The 18,345-nt window shown below is 38.6% G+C and overlaps 1 protein-coding gene across 3 annotated transcripts in view; it reads right to left on the bottom strand.

Annotated features, from left to right (window-relative positions):
- Positions 1–18,345, bottom strand: part of COL5A2 (collagen type V alpha 2 chain) — a 205,929-nt gene that overhangs the window by 97,749 nt on the left and 89,835 nt on the right. The window contains exon 1 of one of the 3 annotated variants that reach the window (XM_009666274.2): positions 17,216–17,807. The exons of the other annotated variants lie outside the window; for them this stretch is intronic. Coding sequence (XP_009664569.2) covers positions 17,216–17,318 — 103 coding nt within the window. The 5' untranslated portion in view covers positions 17,319–17,807. Of the gene's footprint in view, positions 1–17,215; positions 17,808–18,345 lie in introns of those variants that run through there. 3 annotated transcript variants of the gene reach the window in all.

Below are 18,345 nucleotides of genomic sequence, written 5' to 3'. Positions count from 1 at the left end.
TAATTATGTACTATTTATCGTCAATATGGAAAACAGGGAAAACAGGCCTAATCCATTACTGGAGAGCGCTCTCCAAAACAAATACTCCCTAGGGAATCAAGTGATCAGGCACCAAGACAGGAGAGCCAGCAGGTAAGGTACAAAGAGTGTGTTCACTTCATTCAGAACATAACTATTCTTCAGAATATCTTAAGGGCAATAAATTAAATCCCAGATGCACATTTGTTATCAAACGATGAAAGAGCAGAACAGCATCCATGTAAATCATATCTGTTAATAAAAGCACCTTCTTCCAAATAGGACAGCATACGAAGATCAGTGTATTAGTCTTTTTCCAAGTAAGACACTCTTTTGCAAGTGAATTACGATAAAAAATTCCTGGTGTAAAACAGGTGTCTAGGGCTCACTGTGAAATACCCTTATTCAAAAGGTTATTGTGTAAATAGATCTGTGAACGCAAGGCCTAGATACCCACGTGTTTGAGGTGAATATTCAGAATTAGCATACATTTGGAATTACATTTCTAGTTACCCTATGCTTCCATTTCCCTACCTATTAGCAGTGTAACATCCTTAATACATTAAGGAAACCAGGTTTAACCCATTAGTGTATGTAGACTACTTTGGAAAGGGCATAATATTTTACTATGATGAGAAAGTTCAAATGGATTATGACTCAGAAGGAATACTCCTCAAGCTAAAAAACAAAGTGTTCTTTCTGTGAGCTTGCAGTGCCGTCAGCCCACTTTGGCAGGCGAATCTTGGCGTAGCAGACGTCGTGCTGCAGCATTCACAGAACACAGAGACACAAACACTTTTTTTTCAGTTCAGGAGTTCTCTTTCAACACATCTTGCCACCAGCCTCCTAAAATGTTGGCAATGATCTATACAGATTCTTTGCAATTTCAAGTCAGTTTGGATCAACGGGAACCGTAATCCGTGTAGGTTTTTTTCTAAATTCTGTTCTGTCCTTCTTAATGTTCTGATAGAGCCTAAGTAATATACACACCAGCCTGTTTAAGATTTCACTAAATCTTTCCTTTTGACTAGATAACGAAAGGCAGACGTTCATGTCCAGACCAAACAGTGTACGTTAGTGACATTTCTTTCTGCAGACAGTTTCTCTGATTAAGAAGTGTCTAAAACACTGGCACAACCAACAACTTCAGCTTTAATTACACATGAGACACCAGAAATTTCAAAGGCTAAGAAAACCTGAATTTTGCAAGCATGTCAGGCTCTTCATAATACAACAGTGAACGTTAAATTACCACAGGTGCTGGAAAACTCATTACCCATTTAGTTAGGTTGGAAGAAAAACACTGCCTTCAGGCACTTTGTGTGAAGACAATTCCATAATCAGAGTCAGAGCTCTCCAGTAGCAGGCTTCTACATGCTTCCCATAGAAAGAGGAGGGGAAAAAAGAAAAACCAAGAAAATCATTGTAAGCTAGAACAGATGGAAGAAGCATTTTCAGGAAATATTTCACGTCCTTCAAACTACAGTACATGAATAGGTAAGGCTAATGGCCATATCTGCAATTTCTCCCAGCTCCAAATCTATCCCTGGGCTACAAAAATGTATCGAAGAGCTACAGATGAAGAATGGCACACACCCCTCCATCCTCCTTAGGAAAAGGGGATATATTTGGTTCATTAACACTTGAAAGAAACCTCCTGGATGCCTGAAGAGGTTATGCCGTATCACATAAAAAATATTAATGTAAACATTGTAACTGTGTATCACCTGCAGTGACCTACAGGTTACACAGCTGTTGCCTTTTTCCCTTTAATATCCCTATGCTTTTTTGAAAATTTGACTTTGCTATTCCTAATCAAACTGAAGATATTAGCTTAGTTTTTCAGTGTAACAGAGGATACCAGACTCATAAACAATTTCTTTTATTAAACTTACTTTTAACTGTAGTTGTGTTATACTACTTGTTGCTGTCTTCTCAGAGCAAGGTGAGAATCTTAGGCTAGGCTCGTCGGTATTAGAAGTCTTGCCTTTACGGACACGTGAAGTGGCAAGACCAGCTTATCTTGCATTAGCTCAAAAATCTTTTGCCAAATCCCAGTCATCTTTATAGTAGATAACTGAGGAAAGAGAACTCTTTACCTAGTGAAAAAGAGACCAAGAGAACCAGGCCTAAGCACGTTCTAAACTGCACAATCTGTTGGATATCAGAATGGCTCAGGATTATTAGCTATTTGCATTGCCTGACTGTTGACAAATGTCCTAAAGCTAGCTCTGCCAGTTGGACAAACAGTTACAAGTCAATGCTATCCACATACTTAGGAGCATCAGAGTTCTGGTATTTACATTACATGGTGAGCTGCATTACACTGAATAAACAAATGACTTAGAAAATTATAAATCTTCCAGACTTCAAGGAGGAATTTCAGTCCTTTAGCCTCCACAAGCAACGAGATGAAAGAAAAGAAAGATCAAGATGAATTAATTTAGCTGTCTTAAAAAGAAATGAAATCAAAATCAGGAAAAATTGGTCTGATTTTTATTTTTGTTGTGACCAGAAGTATAAGCTGGTAGTTCTAACAAACAATCACTAGTTAAAAGTGTAGAAACTAGAAAAAATGTACCCTTTGGCTAAATCAGCTCCAAATCCTACGGCTTCACAGTAAACAAAGAACTGAGAGTCCAAACATGAACCACTCCATTAACCCTAACCAGATTTAGTTTTGTCTTCTTACGCTAGGAGATAATAAGGATACAGTAAATCCATACCCTTTTTCTTCTGTGAGGGTAGAAAAGGGTAGAGAACAGACTTTACACACAGGCCCCACATAGCCTGTATTTATTTTGTAATTCGTCGTAATAACTGCTGCACAGTGTTTCACAATTCTCTCAAAGAACAACGTTCTTAAGTTACCATTTGAAGAGCCTATAAACTACTGGAATTTAAGAGTTTGCTGGCTAATATGAGTATCAGTCAATGGTTAGCAAATCTGAATAACATACCATACAACAGGACGTGCTTTCACTTCAGCTCATCATCTTTCAGCCCACAGACACATTTTATCTCACAAACAGTGATAACCTTTTCAGACCAATAGTCTTCAGAAGTTTAAAATTTAACTGATGAGATAAGCAAGCTTAAAAAAAAACCCACATACACAAAAAACCTTAGCTGCACAAAGAAGCTTTTACTTCTTTACTGAACAGTACCTTACTTGCCAAGTGATCGCAATGAAGTGATTGAGGCTTTTAAAGCAGGGATGTTGGATGCCGACATGAACAAGAGCAGCAGAGTCCTGCTGTCTTGTGTGCCTTTTACAGATTGCGCGCCATAAATTGCTCACTTGTTATTCCTGCCCCCATGTGAAAGAGGCAGGGAACATCAGCAAGTTTTCTTCTCATGGGATTGAGGCAATGCTCACAGACATTTATGGGACTTAGGTTACGCCACAGCTGTGGCTTGTTAGAAAGCAGGGCTGTAAGGTAGCCTCCCCCTTTCCAAGGGTAGTCAAGTTTTCTCCTACTGTCATCAGCTCAGTGGAGGTCTCCTGAAGCACATTTTTCCAGAGAGAGCTACAGATTATGATGTTACACACATCAAATATCAAATTACTACCCAGTTTAGGCATGCTTAATCCTACCTCAAACTTAAATCTTTACTGAACATAATGTGGCTTCATGTAAAATTTATCAGGAGTTTATCTATAATATTAAGTAAATAACTGGTCTTTAGAAGGCTGAAAACCTAAACTTGCTTTTAGTTCTTAGGTACAGAGATTCTGTAATGACCTTTTGCGTAAGATTTGAATAATGAAATTCAGATTAAATCCACTGAGATTCTCACGGTTTCCACTGAAACCAGAAATTAGGCTGTGTTTGTGAGCTGGCATTTACTCAGGACTGGTACCACCTTTAGTCGAAACCATGTGAATTTGGGCAGAGAGTACAGATAGCAAAACTCATCATCGCTTAATTTCAGCATTGATCATGAAAAGTTTGCATAACTTTAATATTGCAGTGATAACACATTCAAGCTACATTCCTTATGTGAAAATAATCTCTGCATGCACTTATTTCAATATAATAAGCTTTCTAAGAGTATGAACTCTAATGTTTCATCACAACTTACCTACTGCTGCAACGTTTTTCCTAATTAATTCTTACATCAAATGAATACACTCTGATGTTTCTTGGCATCTTCCAAATGAAAACAATAAATAATTATAGTCTTTATTCATTAAGACAGTTAGGCAAACATAACCAGGTACAAATAGACCGCATTACAAGAAATAGGGCCATTTTCATGTTGTTAAATTTAGGTTCTCAAGTACTCCGCTGAACTGGAGTTTTAAATCACCAAATATTTACTTTTTCTGTTCATTATACTCAAACATATACAAAATAAACTGCCTATCTTGCACAGTGCCTGTAAAATAGAAAAAACAAAAAAAATCCATACCACAGAGGCTTCCTAGGAGACCAGGGCAGGCTCAAAGAAACTGAGAACAGCCAGGGGAAAAATCAGGGGGGGGAAAAAAAAAAGTGCTCCATATCCTCAATTTTAAAACCATTAGAAAGACACCACTAATAAAAATCTGAGCAATATAGTTTACAGTGGATGGCCCTGGCATCCTTCGTGACAGTAAACAAGTAGCCTGAAGAGATCAAGATACTGGTATTGCACCCTCCTTTTCCTACCCCCCTGCCAAACATCATCCCAATACACAAGAAGAGTGCATGATTTGATATAATATGGTAAAGCAGAGAGGTGTGCTTACTGAAACCTCACAGCTAGCAACAATTTATTTGGTTCACTGTCTAGAGACTTCTTTGCTAAGGAGCTAGGTTCCACATCTGAACCTTGGTCAAGCTATTCAGCATGAAAACCCATGCAATTTGACAAATATATATTATTAGCATTATGTCTCACTACGTATATTATAGTAGCACCCTAAAGTTTCATCTGAGATCAAGGATGAGCTGAACAAACTCAAAGGAGGGTCCTGCCTTTTAAAATAACAACATAAATCATGCCAAAACTACTCAATCTCAGTATCCAGATTTAGATAAAATTTTTCAGCCCCACAGCAAAAGTTTCAACTGGAAAAATGAAAAACAAGACAATTTGTCAAACCTCTCACTCCCAATTTCTGAAGTAGACTCCTGGCACTCTGCCAGTCATTAGTATAATTTTAATATCTAGTGCTATCAGAGCAGCCATCCTGTTTTGCTGGCTTTTCCTTCCCCACATGGCTCCGTTTTCCATGTTCTGCTTTGCCTGTCGCCGAGCTTGAGGTTTCTTACATCAGGTTCTTTACTTCCTCTCTTTCTTTGTTGCCAATGCGTGTTCCAGTATTTTGCAACTCTTGCCAAAACAAGCATTTAAACATCTGGAAATCATCCTCCACCACTTTCACCAATGAGATGCATTTGTCTTGCAATGGAGTTCCCATACAGTGGAAATGGCTGATGTCTTGAGACACCACGCTACTTTTTTATTAAAAAAAAAAAAAAAACAGCAGCTTTCCAAATATCTAAATACTCCCTGGCTATGGAATATTTGAATCTTCTGAGTGAGAGTTCAGGGGCTTCCCTCCAAATTAAAAGCATATTTCATTGCACTAATCGAAAATTTAACATGCAATAAGGTACAAACACTTCTAAATTTCTATAAAAAAAATTAAGCTTTACTGGTAGCTTTGTATTGTCCCAATACAAAGGACATTCCTAATTTGAAAGAGTTCTAAATTAAGAATATTTCAAATAGATATAGAGCATTACATTCAGACGTTTGGATTTTTTTTCCTAGTACATGCAATTTGAAATTAAAATGCATTATCTATTTATTATACTAAGATTTCTTGAAAACAAAGGCTTTAGTAGTCAAAATGGGATTTCGGATGCAAAACTGCGAGTCTATGATCACATAAAAGTACTATGATTTGACTACCAGGTCTATGAAAGAAGTTGTTCCCCTTCACTGTTCAGATGATTCAAGTTGTGTTTTTAAAGGTTCATTTCATAAAATATAGGATAACTAACAAATCAGATGCCATGTGTCATGAGATGCAAAGTGCACATAATGCTCCAATTCCACCTTGTATGCCTCACCTCAAAAACCCTATTTTAATACCTCATGTTCCTAAGAAAGCACTGCCAAGGCTGATATGTAGCATGTGAAAAGCTAGCTATATCGGTTTGATCTGGCTGCTCTTCCATGTTCCTTTTGAGTAAGAGCTAAAGGAAAATACTTTCAATTTTGGAGGTTCTTTTACTGCATCATCAAGCTAAGAGACTAACTACAGCCTTCTCTTTAGGAATCTAAAAGATTTTCTATGTATGTATAAATTTTATTTTTTAATAAAAGAAGCCTCTCCTTCAATGGAAAATGAATAAAGAGACGCAAACTATTTCCACTCCTTTTTCCAGGACCTGATAGCACAAGAGGGCAACACTATCTCAGTCACAGAGAGCCAAGGGCTCCTCAAGAGATATCAGCTCCCCCTCATACCCAAAGCATCTCTGGGAAGTTCTTGTCTGTCTTGCTTCCTTTGGTGTTCCTTTCTCAGATCTTTGGATATACAGAGTTAAATATTTAGTCTGGCAGGTGTACACACGGCAAAAACTTTGAATAAAAGAAATCTAGTCGCCCAAATATCCCCCCTTTTCCAGCTGGCTGTGTCCTCTAAATTTCCATGTATCGTTTGGGCTGATAGGCTCTTAATCATTCAAGGATGAACAAAAGCCTCTTTTCCTATTCCACATCCTTTCCTCCTAATTTGGGTCATGAGAACTGTTTTCTCTACTAGATCCTACTATATGACAAAGAGGATAGCACTCTTGGTTTTACCCTCCTCTTATCGCATAGCGTAATGCAATTTCACATTTTACTTGTTTTTACTACCCTCAAGGGTAGTACCTTTTCCTACATCTTTCATATACTTAACACTTGCGGAGCGAGGGGCTACTGAATCACTCTAGTGTACCTTTTTCTAAGATAATTCTGTTCTTTATATTTCTTCCCTGTATTTTTTGCACAGATGGCAAATATTTTATTCCTCAGTGTCATCTATAAATTTCATTAACGTCCTGTTTCTTTCCTGTTCTAGATGATTACAAAAGACCATCTGTGAAACAATGAGAAATCATGCACAACAGAGATACATGACTGTATCTCTGATAATCGTGTACCTTTAATTAATTTCCCTCCTCCCTAATCACAACAGTAACACTCAATCCAACAGTAACTTTGAGTCTACACTTTCACGAGATAGCGGACCAAATGCTTTACCAGCAGTCAAATACTTTTACATCGGCACAGCGTAAAGCCACTAAGTAACAGTCTTTTAAAACTATCCGAAAAAAGCAAGAAAATCTTTAGTGTCTTTCCTCCACAACACCACCACTGTAAATGATAATAGCATAGTACACACCACGAATGAGGCTGAAAGTTCTCCCTTAAGGGGCATAGACAGGCTATAGTACAGTCTATGAATTTGATCCCTAAAATACCTTGGAAAGATCTGTTCACATCCCAAAGACTTTAAAGCTAATAGATTTTCAAATTTCCCAATGAATAGGTGAAGAATTTTCCAAAACTATAATAAATGACCTTTGCCTGTAGAAGTAACACCTGATAGCTTAAGCTTCAGCTAGCATGGATACCAGAAGTCATTCTGCTACGCAATGTTAAGCCAGGATGATCACAGAACCAAAACGTACTTTACCAGCTAAGGCCCTCAGTGTTTAATCTCCGCTTCAGTGACTGGTTTCTACAAGCCGGGCCACAGGTTCCACCGAGAATCTTCTCAACCACAACTTCTTGTGCTAAATACGACTACCATTGGAACTGGGAAATTTGCGGAGATAAGTTACAATAAGGTAAATTCACACTTTCAAGCGGTAAGAAGCGCTTCAGAAAACCTCCTAGAGTCTAGGAGGTCACTCAACTACTAGAGGGTATTTTTTCTTCCAGGAGGCTGATTATTAGTACAGACTGTAAACGGGAAAACCCAAGAAAAGAGAAAGCCTATATTCCATTAAAAAAGGTATACACGCTTGCCAATTCCATTACTTAATAACTCATAATTCAGGGTAACCTCATTCTCTTAAAATAGCATTGACTCTTAAGACAGCTAAATTGTACTTATGCCTAATAATCTTAATCATATACCACTGTCTACAGAACGTTCCTCTAGCCTGAGATTTCAAATATTTGTCTCAGCAACGTGCCACAGGATACTGTTACCCAGCCACTGAACATGTGAGCTGCAGCCTTTGGCAAACTTAAGGCACTGTAGCTGAAGGAAAGAACCACTTTAAGAGAGGCAGAAAATGATAAAAAATAATTATCATACCAACAGCAATCATTATGTCATTACATCGTGTTTTCATTATATTAAAAGACTTAGTAGAAACCTGTAAAGAAAGTGTTTGTGAAAGGCTGAATGGAAATGGGCTATCAAGCAAGAACAGCTTCTGTTTATTGCTTCTGCTTTAATTTCTACTCATCTATTTTTTCTTGGCCTGATATTTAACAAGATAGGAGACATGAGAACTCAGACTGGAAAGTGAATTAAAAGTCAGTCAAGGTGTTCTATGATCTGTTAGCAAAGAGAGGACTTTTTTAAGCAAAACTCTCAAAATAGCCTCTGAAGTTACCTGTAATAATATGACTATCCTGGGAATTGCGATATAATTTCTTCTAAAATAAGGTATAGTTTCTTCATGTCTTTTGGCTTATAGTTTCATTATAATTTTAGACTGCAATTTTAATCTTGGAGCAAGTGGGCCAGGACACAGACTCACGATGGTACTTTTGATCTCCCTTAATCTGCTCCTACTCCACATTATCATTAGGCCTTTATTCTTTCACTTCAGATCTTCAGCTTGCTGAAGGCTCTGGCAAGCATTCTATGACTCAAGAATATATGGAGAAGACATGGTACAGACTTTCTAAATCAGACATCTACTGCACAGCAGGGAACAGGTCTCAGAGACAGTTCATTCTTCTGTTCCTACTCTAAATGAGTTCGTGTCCAAAACTCTGAATTCCAGCCAGCAGTACCAGAGTCATTGCTTATGTCTCTATTCAGCCACATTATCCAGAGAACAGAGGCCCAGGTATTAAAATGCACTCTTTAGCCGTCCCATGCTACTGTTACTAGTCCAAAGCTATAAATGAAAACCAATGAAGACATAAAACTCTGTGGAAGTCTTTCAGTATAAACACACCTCTGTTAGATCAGTTTTCCACCTGTATTATTTTATGTGAAGCTGCAGAATAATACACATTCTCCAAAATATCTCCAATAAAACTTCAGTTGGCAGCAGCATGGCCAAAGAACAAGCTTAGAGAAGCTCTCCAAGGACAAGACCTATCATCATCAGCTAATAAAAACAGAACTGCAAGGTTTGCATAAATAGACGGCTCCTGCACAAGAGATCATCATACCTCTGGCCCTCTGACAATCACTCTTGATCTTCATGCTTATATAGCACGTGACCTTTCAGCAGCAAGAGGAGGTGGGATAATGGAATAATGAAATTATCACTTACTACAAGAATAAAAGACAGTACAGCAGGCTATGGAAATTTTATATTGCTTAGCAAGAAAGGATGATTATATGTAACAGTTTGGATATTTCATCTTAATTACCACAGTAACAACAGTTTACTGGCATCCAAAGTTTCCTGTACTTTATTATTTTCATAACCATAAATCAACCTATGCAACAAGTATTTCTTATTAGCAAATCCAATGACAGCCAAGCTTTCCCCACATCTGACGCTGCACGTCAGAGTTTTCATTTAAGCAGAGTGCGCTACGTGGACCTTCCAGTGGAAGGGAGTCTCACACAGCACGAAGTCTGAGGCACCTTTCAGGATTTTAGAGGAAGTTCACATGCCTGGGCTCACGCTTCATCAAATTATAACAGCTGAAAATAGAATTCGGTGGTAAGTCATAATGGATGAACATACAATTAATATGAGCTCTTTAAGTGCACAAAATTACTATCATTTTTTCTAGGAACAAAAGAATAACGACTCTAGTTCCCAAACACTGATACCAGAGCATTAAAGAAAGCCACAGTTAGAATATTCTGTATTAATATTTTCTAGTATGAATAAGCCCCTAATATAGCCTCAGAATAAATTCAGAATCATCAACAACTTTCTTGGTCTACTGTAAAAGTTTTCTATGCCATCCTAACATCAAAATTCTGTATCACTACACAAACTTAAGGCGAATTGTATTTCCCATTGTAAGTAACTATTTTCCCTCCTGTTGCTAAAACTTTAAATATTCACTTGGAAATTATTCAAAATTAAAATATGCAATTTCATCATGAAAATAGTTTGGAAACAAGAGCATCTAAGTGCCCTTGCTCACAAATAGTAAGAATGAAGTCCACTCATTTTGGCCTTTTAAATTGTTAACTTGGAAAACAGCCAAAACCTATTGAACTGTTGATGAACATTTTACAACCTTGTCAGTTACACAGCATACCAGGTAAACAACATGCCTCCTCTCACCTATTCCAACAAATTTCTTACTTGAAACGGTATAAATGCAACAGACAATTACAAGTAATATTGGGCAACTTAGAAACAAAATCGCCTCTCACTTTCTCTTTGAAATGAATCTGCTAAGCCAGTCCAGTCTGATTCATGCCCACGTGGCTCACCTGCCGATGAGGGTCTACCAGGCCCAGCCTGGCTCCGCATCCGCATTGCGGACACCCAGGCATGCATTCCAGTACCCCGGTATGCAGAGTTCCTGTGACTCCTGCAGGGTAAAGATGACACCCTCATGTTGTGCCTTAGCACAAGACCACGTGTTCGGCACAACCCATTAAGGCACACTCTAACTCAGTTCATGAGCCCATCCCAACTCGGACTCCTTTTAAGCAGTACGGATGCTTTCAACATAAACCACAGTTGCAGAGCCTGCAACATGGACAGAAAATAGCTGGGTCCCAACATCTACCGTACTTTAGTGTTCCTGAGACCATATTTCAACAAGATGTCTATGGCCATAGCTACTGGAATTTTGCTGCAACCTTTAATCCTTCAGAAGTAGCCAGGAGACTCTCATTGGCTTAAAATCGCTTAACATTACAACGTAGTTAAGAAGTGGAGGATAACAAATGACACGTACTGATAAGCCAGAGCCATAATCAGAATACGGAGGGATTCATGATTTGGTGAAATTATTTACAGAATTTAAGGAAATTGTTTCCTTTGCTGGATTAATTATGGCAAAAAAGACAGGTTTACAGCTAAAGCCTTCATTGAGAAGGTGTCCCTGAATGATTACAGTCAAGGTTGTGTTACTTCCTATGGATGGTATCACTGTTGTATCCTTTTTGGTCACTCAGCAACAGAATCAACTCTTCTAATTTCTCCAAATTTAAATCTGAGGTTACCCTCTCAAGTGTAAGAAATTATAATATTGTACCCAGGTCTTTAAAACATAGTATATGATAAAAAGCTGTGGAGACAAGGTGTGATTTGTAAATACACATAATGTACTTACTACATTAAACATGTAATCAGTAAACACGTCATCTCTAAAGTATCTCTCATCCTCAAAATGTTATGTGACGTATATGCAATTTTAATGCAACTTGAAAGTATGTGATTTCTTAAATAACTGAAGAATAATTAACGTACAATATTACTGAAAAAACAGTTTTCCTCATACCCTTCTCATTATATATTGAATTAACGCCTCCCACATTCCAGTTCAAGTTACACCTGACCTTCTGCACACGACATTCTAGCCAGGGCTTTAGAACTGCAGTGTAACAACGCGGTTCTGTTGCCCTTCGAGATTTCATGCAGCGTGCGACAATCTTCTCTAGTGTTCTGAAGTTTCAAACTCCAAGAAGCCTTTGTTAAAAACTGAAATTCCAACTTAATCTGATTAGTTTATTCATTTTACACTGAAAAATACTTATTTTAGCCTTATGCATTAGATTAAGAATAGGGTCTTTTGTCTATAGAGTAAGTTATTAAAGTGCAAATCCATTCTTGCTTTCCAGATCCAACTGAGAATCCATTTGATCAGCACTATCTGATTTATTCTTTCTAATCGATTTTTTTCTCAGAAGTTCTTCCATCATCAGGACCTTACACACAAAAATGAGCAAGACCACAAAGGCATACAAGGGGAAACAATCAGTGTACATACAAGGATAGATTACATGTCTCCAGCTGGAATTTCCACTATTTTTTATTATTACTTTATTATTTTTTGGCACTGAGATCATTGCCTTTCTCAGTATAGTGAAAAATAGTTGCACACAGGCCATGTACATCTGCTCAGTTCTTTTAACGGATCATAATGTTGGATGAAGATCTGCCCGCAGAGTCACTGGTTCCCTAAATATACACACAAAAAATCCCTGCACTTTTCTCACAGAACTGAGTAGTCTGGTGAGTTGACCAGTTTTAATTCTAATCACAGACATATCATGTAACTTCCTGTGACTCACTTAACCCAGACAGGAGTCTGGTAAGATATCACTTCAACAGCAAATGATGTTTCTAAGCAGAGTTTTTTGCAGGTAATAAATTTTAGGTAATCTATAATAAATTCAGAGTTTTGGCAGAGATTTTTTTTTCTGAACAATTCTAAAAAGCTAACAAAGTTGTAAAAAGTTAACATAAATTGCAAAAGGCTTAGTTTTATATTAACGAGCATTATTATTCAATAGGACTGATCCTGTAGTGTTTTACATGAACAAATCAACCCAAAAGAATAAATCACCAAGTTGTATTTCACCAAGAAATGGACTGGAAGAATGCCAAAATGTGAATGAGAGTGAGACTGAGAGGAGATTGAGAGGATGAAATGATCATTTAGTTTCTATGGCAATAATCTATATTTGCAAACACTGTGGCAAAAATTCCTGCACTAACCACCACAGCACACAATTATTCTTCAGGCACAAAGTATCTCCTGAAAAACATAAAGCTGATGCGTATGACTTGAGTGAACCTCAATTACGGACTCCATACTTCTGAGCTAGAGTCTGCTCAGAACAGAAAGACTCTTCTTGAGGACTCTACTTGTGGAAGTTTCTGTGTACAATCTCCTTTCCACATTTTTACAAGCTGGGGAGCCAACCACAAATATTTAAAAATCATGAGTCAGTCCCCAAAGAATGGCAACATTTTTTTTAAATCAGGGATTCTCATGTTCTGATTTTTTAGAATCATAATCACTTCTACTTTCAAGTCCTTTGGAATGATTAAACCCACAAGCTTAAATACCTTCACACACACTCAACTCTAAAAAAGCAGAGGTACGCACATAAGCAAATGATCTTGGGATCTGGAACTTTTAGGGAGAACAAAAATCAAGTATCATGAGATCTTTGCTAAAATTGTGAGAGCTAGAAATGCTGAGGGCTTTTTTTTTTTTTTTTTTTTTTCCTTTCACATCATTCTCTTTAGGAGCTTTAAGGACTCTTTATAAGGTTGGAAGAAAGGGGAAAAAAAAAGAAAAACTAAAGGAGCATCTAGTGTGAATGCTCAAGAATTCTTCTTCCTCCTCATAGCTACAGGAAACTTCTCCTTGCCATTGTATTCCCAGCATCTATCATGGAGAGGAGACTCTGCAACTTATCAACCTTTTTCCTCCCTAACGTCTCTAACATCAGTAAGGGGATAATGGACACACTTACTAGCCCCCATTCTAACAGCTTGGTTGTTTCTGTCTCCATTAAGGCCAGACCATTTTCCTCTCTCCTTTGTACGGTTTCCAGATAAAGCGGAAGACCTCCAGAATTCAAAGAAGATGACAGAGAGGATCATGAATTCAGCTGGTATGACCCTTATTTATTTTTGCTTACTCACCCAGTGGAACAAGGGAAATGAGTCCAGCTGTTTTTAAAATCAATACCAGGTCTCTCACTGGTCTCAATTGAAGTAAGGCTGACATTAAAAGAGTGGGACAGAGATGCATAAATTACCACGAAGTACGTAGACAACAGCATGTTGCAGAAACTGATGAGAACCTAATGGCAATTATAGGATTACAGTGAGAAACGTAGGAAGTCATGGCAATAGATCATCACTGCCACGCTTGCATGGAGTTCACAGCAGACAAATCCTCCACAGGGAGACAATTCCCACGGTTCCGATCCAAGTTAATCAAGGGAGAGATCTTTCACCGAGTTCCTCAGAACGTGTGTTTATTTTTTTTTTAAAATAACTTCTTGGAAGAAAGCAATCACATTTACACTTGTGGATGGGAAAGCAACTGCCTAGGAGCACGCACTAGTTCTGCTAGTAGTTTCCTCCAAGCTCATTCCTAAGGGAAGAGGAAAGATGGTACTGTGCGTGGAACCTCCTACACCAAGAGTTCAGGGCCTCCAAGTATTCCGGGCTTATCCAGCGCATGACTCCAGCTATTTTATGGGCACCTTTTGGCCATAATGCTCTTCTGAATCAGGTGGACCTCTACGCAGAATCAGATGTAAAACTAAGACCCTTCATTCTTTCTAGCCATCTGAAGTGCCAACTTTATTCCTAAATAACATTTAAAGGGACATACTTAAAACATGTAAGTTCAAAATGACCTACAGTTATTTCGCTTTGCTGTTTTTGAAAGCGTCTTTCACTTTTTTTATGTGCATTTTAAGTGCGTGCACTATACAGAACTACTGGCCTTCAAGCATTTTTGAGAAACACAGCTCAATCTCCAGTGGTTCCAAGAGAAAAAAGTGAATATAGAAACTGGCAATAGTTAAAGGGAACTCAGCGCAGCAACGATAAGTGCCAAAAACAATTGTTAAGGAATATGTTTGGTTTGAAGCAGCATTGGAGTTCTTTTATTAAACATTTTTGAAAATCATTTTACCTGCTTTATTATTTTCAGTTTACTTACCAATACACAGGCTGGCATAGATTCATACTCACTGTGGTGATAAATTCTGTAAGATGCTTTTGCAAAAGCTATTTCCGTCTTTCACTGTGGTTATGAGAATTAATACGTATTTCTTCTCACTTTTTCAATGTTGGCATGAAAAACGATGGGTAAAAGCATTTTACATATTTTCCGGTGGTCTGGTGGTCTTTTTTAATCTAAGCTTTCTAAAGTGCCTTCCTTCCTTCTCCGGAGATCTCTGAAATTTGTTTACTATGGCACCTACATTCAAATGGCATATTTGACCAACTAAAGGGGAAAAAGTGCAGAAGCTGCAAGATGTATAAAATTACCTACAGTACAATACAATGTAAACTAATTTTAGACCTCCGCACAAGTTAGTACTAAACTTGAGACAAAACTAAGGGCAAAAAAAGAAAAAACAAGCAAATAAAAAAAACGTTCCGCAACCTTTGTGAGCCTCAATCAGGAACTTAATCAGAACTGAAAGCATCTTGTTCATATAGTTAAACCAGGCCTATGTGCAGGATATATTCCCCTCCTCTTCTTTGTGCACCTCCCTTGTCAACACTCCAACAGTTTTGGGGTTTGTTTTTTTGTTTTGGGGTTGGGGTTTTTTGTTTTGTTAATAAGGAACATGGGAGCAGCAGCTTCCTAGCATGTATGGTAGACAAAAGCTACCATACTCTGAAACAGAAAAATCACTAAGTGAAATAAGTGCAAACAGATGTCATTAATTTCTCACAGCATATTTTACTCTCTGGCTGGTCAAGTACCTCTCACAGTTTGCCCAGCCACCAGTGTATGGGAAGTACATCCCACAAGGTGGTGTTACATCACTGGCTCATCCCATAATTTCCATAATAGCAACAAACTAATAAATGACACGTAATAACTTAACCCCACAGAAGTCTCATATAAGATTTGCTTTAATTTTTTTTAAACAGCAAGAAAGCCATCTTCTTTTACTAAATGGATACTGAAAAGGGAAGTCAATATTTTCACAAGTGTTTTCTTTTGTTGTATGTATACCTGAAAAATATATATAAGACATGTCTCTTCTTTGGAAATAGAGAGAGTTATACTCCCAAGATTATACCAAATGACCCCTCTCTGGGACTTCTCACACAGCTGTGCATAGTCAGGAGAATCTCATTTTTATTTGCAGAGTGGTATTATCAGACCTACTGCCCCCACCTTATTCATCAGGATTTCAATCCTCCTCAGTTGTGCAATGCAGCATATCACAAGAGAAGTTCAGTTATAAGAAAAATAAAACTCCCCAAAATATACAATAATTGCAAACTGTATTATATCTTAATTTACTAGTCCCTTCGGCTTCTTTTACAAAGAATGTCTAACAATGTTTCACGAGGAGTCCAAAAATATGTTCAGGAGTGCAATAGCTACAGAATATCCTACAACTGGTCTTTTCCCATTTCAGGGAACCAAAATATACCAGGACACCTAGACTGAAGAAAGAGTACAGCTGCTACCAAATTCCCCTGACTACAAATCTCTGACAGGGATTGAAATGATATTAAACAAAAAGAGATATAAAAAAGCCTAAGAAAGTTCGTGTTACACAAGTCAGGTACGCAACTTGCCAGCCTTCCTGCCTTCAGACAGCTTGCTAAACCACTGCTCAGAAGTTGTTCAGACGAAGTCAGAAGGGTGGGAAAGTACCAAGCAAGAGAGCCTGTACTCCCTCAAACTCGGCCCCTGGGGATTCAGCGGATTCCTCGCCAGCACGAGCGAGCGGGTGGGAAAGAGAAGGAGAAGGAAAGAAAGGAGGAGGAAAAGGAAAACAAAAGAGAATGAAAAAGGAAAACTAACATTTTTGTGTTCCTCTGAAACAAAGAATGCGATAAAACAGATGTAGTTCCGTGCAAAAAGACTCCACCCTGCGAGGCTTCTGTGTTTGCTTCTCTCAGCTCAGATTGCTCAGGCTCGTCTCCAGCCCCAGAGTCAGTCTCATCTGAAGTGTTTTCTTTTGTTGCAAACTTTTCAGTCTCCACAGCCCCACATGTTGCTAATGCCAGGCAGCAGGGTTTATTCCTAAGAGCCCCACAGCAGTATTTTGCATTTAACTGTTCTTCCCCTGGTCTGCGTTTGCAGAACAGTGCCCAGACTGACTTGGGAACACTGCAAAACTGCAACTTTAAAAACCTCCCTTGTCATTCCGATTGTATTCCCCAAGTGCAAGCCTCGCAGCCCTCTTCTCCGCAAATAAAACAAAAAATCTCCTTACTCTTGTATCCCAAAGGTTTTCCATTCCACTTATTATCCAAATCGTGCAAGAAGCGCACTGCATACCAAGAGAAAGAAAAGGGAAACTCACCACCATCGTACTCTTCCTCTTCTTGTGCTTTTATGGTTACAAATCGCCCTAATAAAGCAGCAAGGATGAAAAAAGTTCTCGTTTGTACCCAGACTGCCATCATGCCTAGATATTAGACATGTATCCTCCTGGGCAGTGAAAAGTGCAAAAACCTAAGGTTATTTTAGCACCATGAAGCCAGCTGGGGAATCTTTTTGCCTTTCAGCATCAGCTCCAGGACAAAGTCTGCAAGCCCTTTTTTTCAGCACCAGCTCCAGCACAGTCTGCAAACGCTCTTTTCAGGGGATGCAGCTTTAAATAGGAAGAATGCTGCCTCCACTTCTCTTCCTGCCCCTTTGCAGCTTGTTCAGGCTCATAATCATCCACTCCCTGCCAAGCAACGGTCTGATTGATGGTAAACAACCGAATCAGAGCTAGCTTCACTCTTCCTTGAACTTTTCTCTTTACAGACACGCTTTCAGGATATTTTGCTGCTGCTGTGCAGTACACATGCTGTGTCGGAACAAGTTATTAAGAGAACAAAACATAATTCAGTAAGAAGCCGTCTGGAAGAGAGAGCTCTGCTTTAACCCCCCCCCCCCCCCCCCCCCCCGCCACACACACACTTCCTGGGAACGGAGGGTATAGCCCATTTGGCGCTGATTCACTGTTTAGGAACTTGATTCCTTCCAGCTTGCTGAGAGGAGGATTTCCTCTTCTCTTGATAACTGCCCCCTGCCTTGCTGTAGCTGTATTATCAAACATGACTCCAGTCCCTTGAGAGGGGCAACAGAGCTACCCATGCAGCTTGCTGTCGGGATCCTGTACATCCTCATCTCCTTCCCCCCAAAGGGGGTCTGCATCATCTTTCCCCAAAAGTTCAGTGCGCTATATATTCACTGTCTTACCTGCTAGGACTACTCTCGCAAATCTCAAGACGATGCTCTATATTTTTTACATCATAATGACAGTCCAAACTATTCAGTTATCTTCTTTTGTCTTAGTCTGCCTCTGTTCCCTGACCATTGGCAATCTACCTAATCCCCAACCTAGTATTTAGCCTTTAACAATATACTTTAATTAACATTCTAGCCTAGGCACTAGTTAAAACTCTCTTCTGTGTATCACTTGCAACTGGGAGTAGAATGATT

This window comes from Struthio camelus, chromosome 6 (genome assembly GCF_040807025.1).
Source record: "Struthio camelus isolate bStrCam1 chromosome 6, bStrCam1.hap1, whole genome shotgun sequence".
Classification (NCBI taxonomy): Eukaryota; Metazoa; Chordata; class Aves; order Struthioniformes; family Struthionidae; genus Struthio; species Struthio camelus.
Note: the sequence above shows the minus strand (reverse complement) of the source record. Positions and strands in the feature narration are given on the sequence as shown.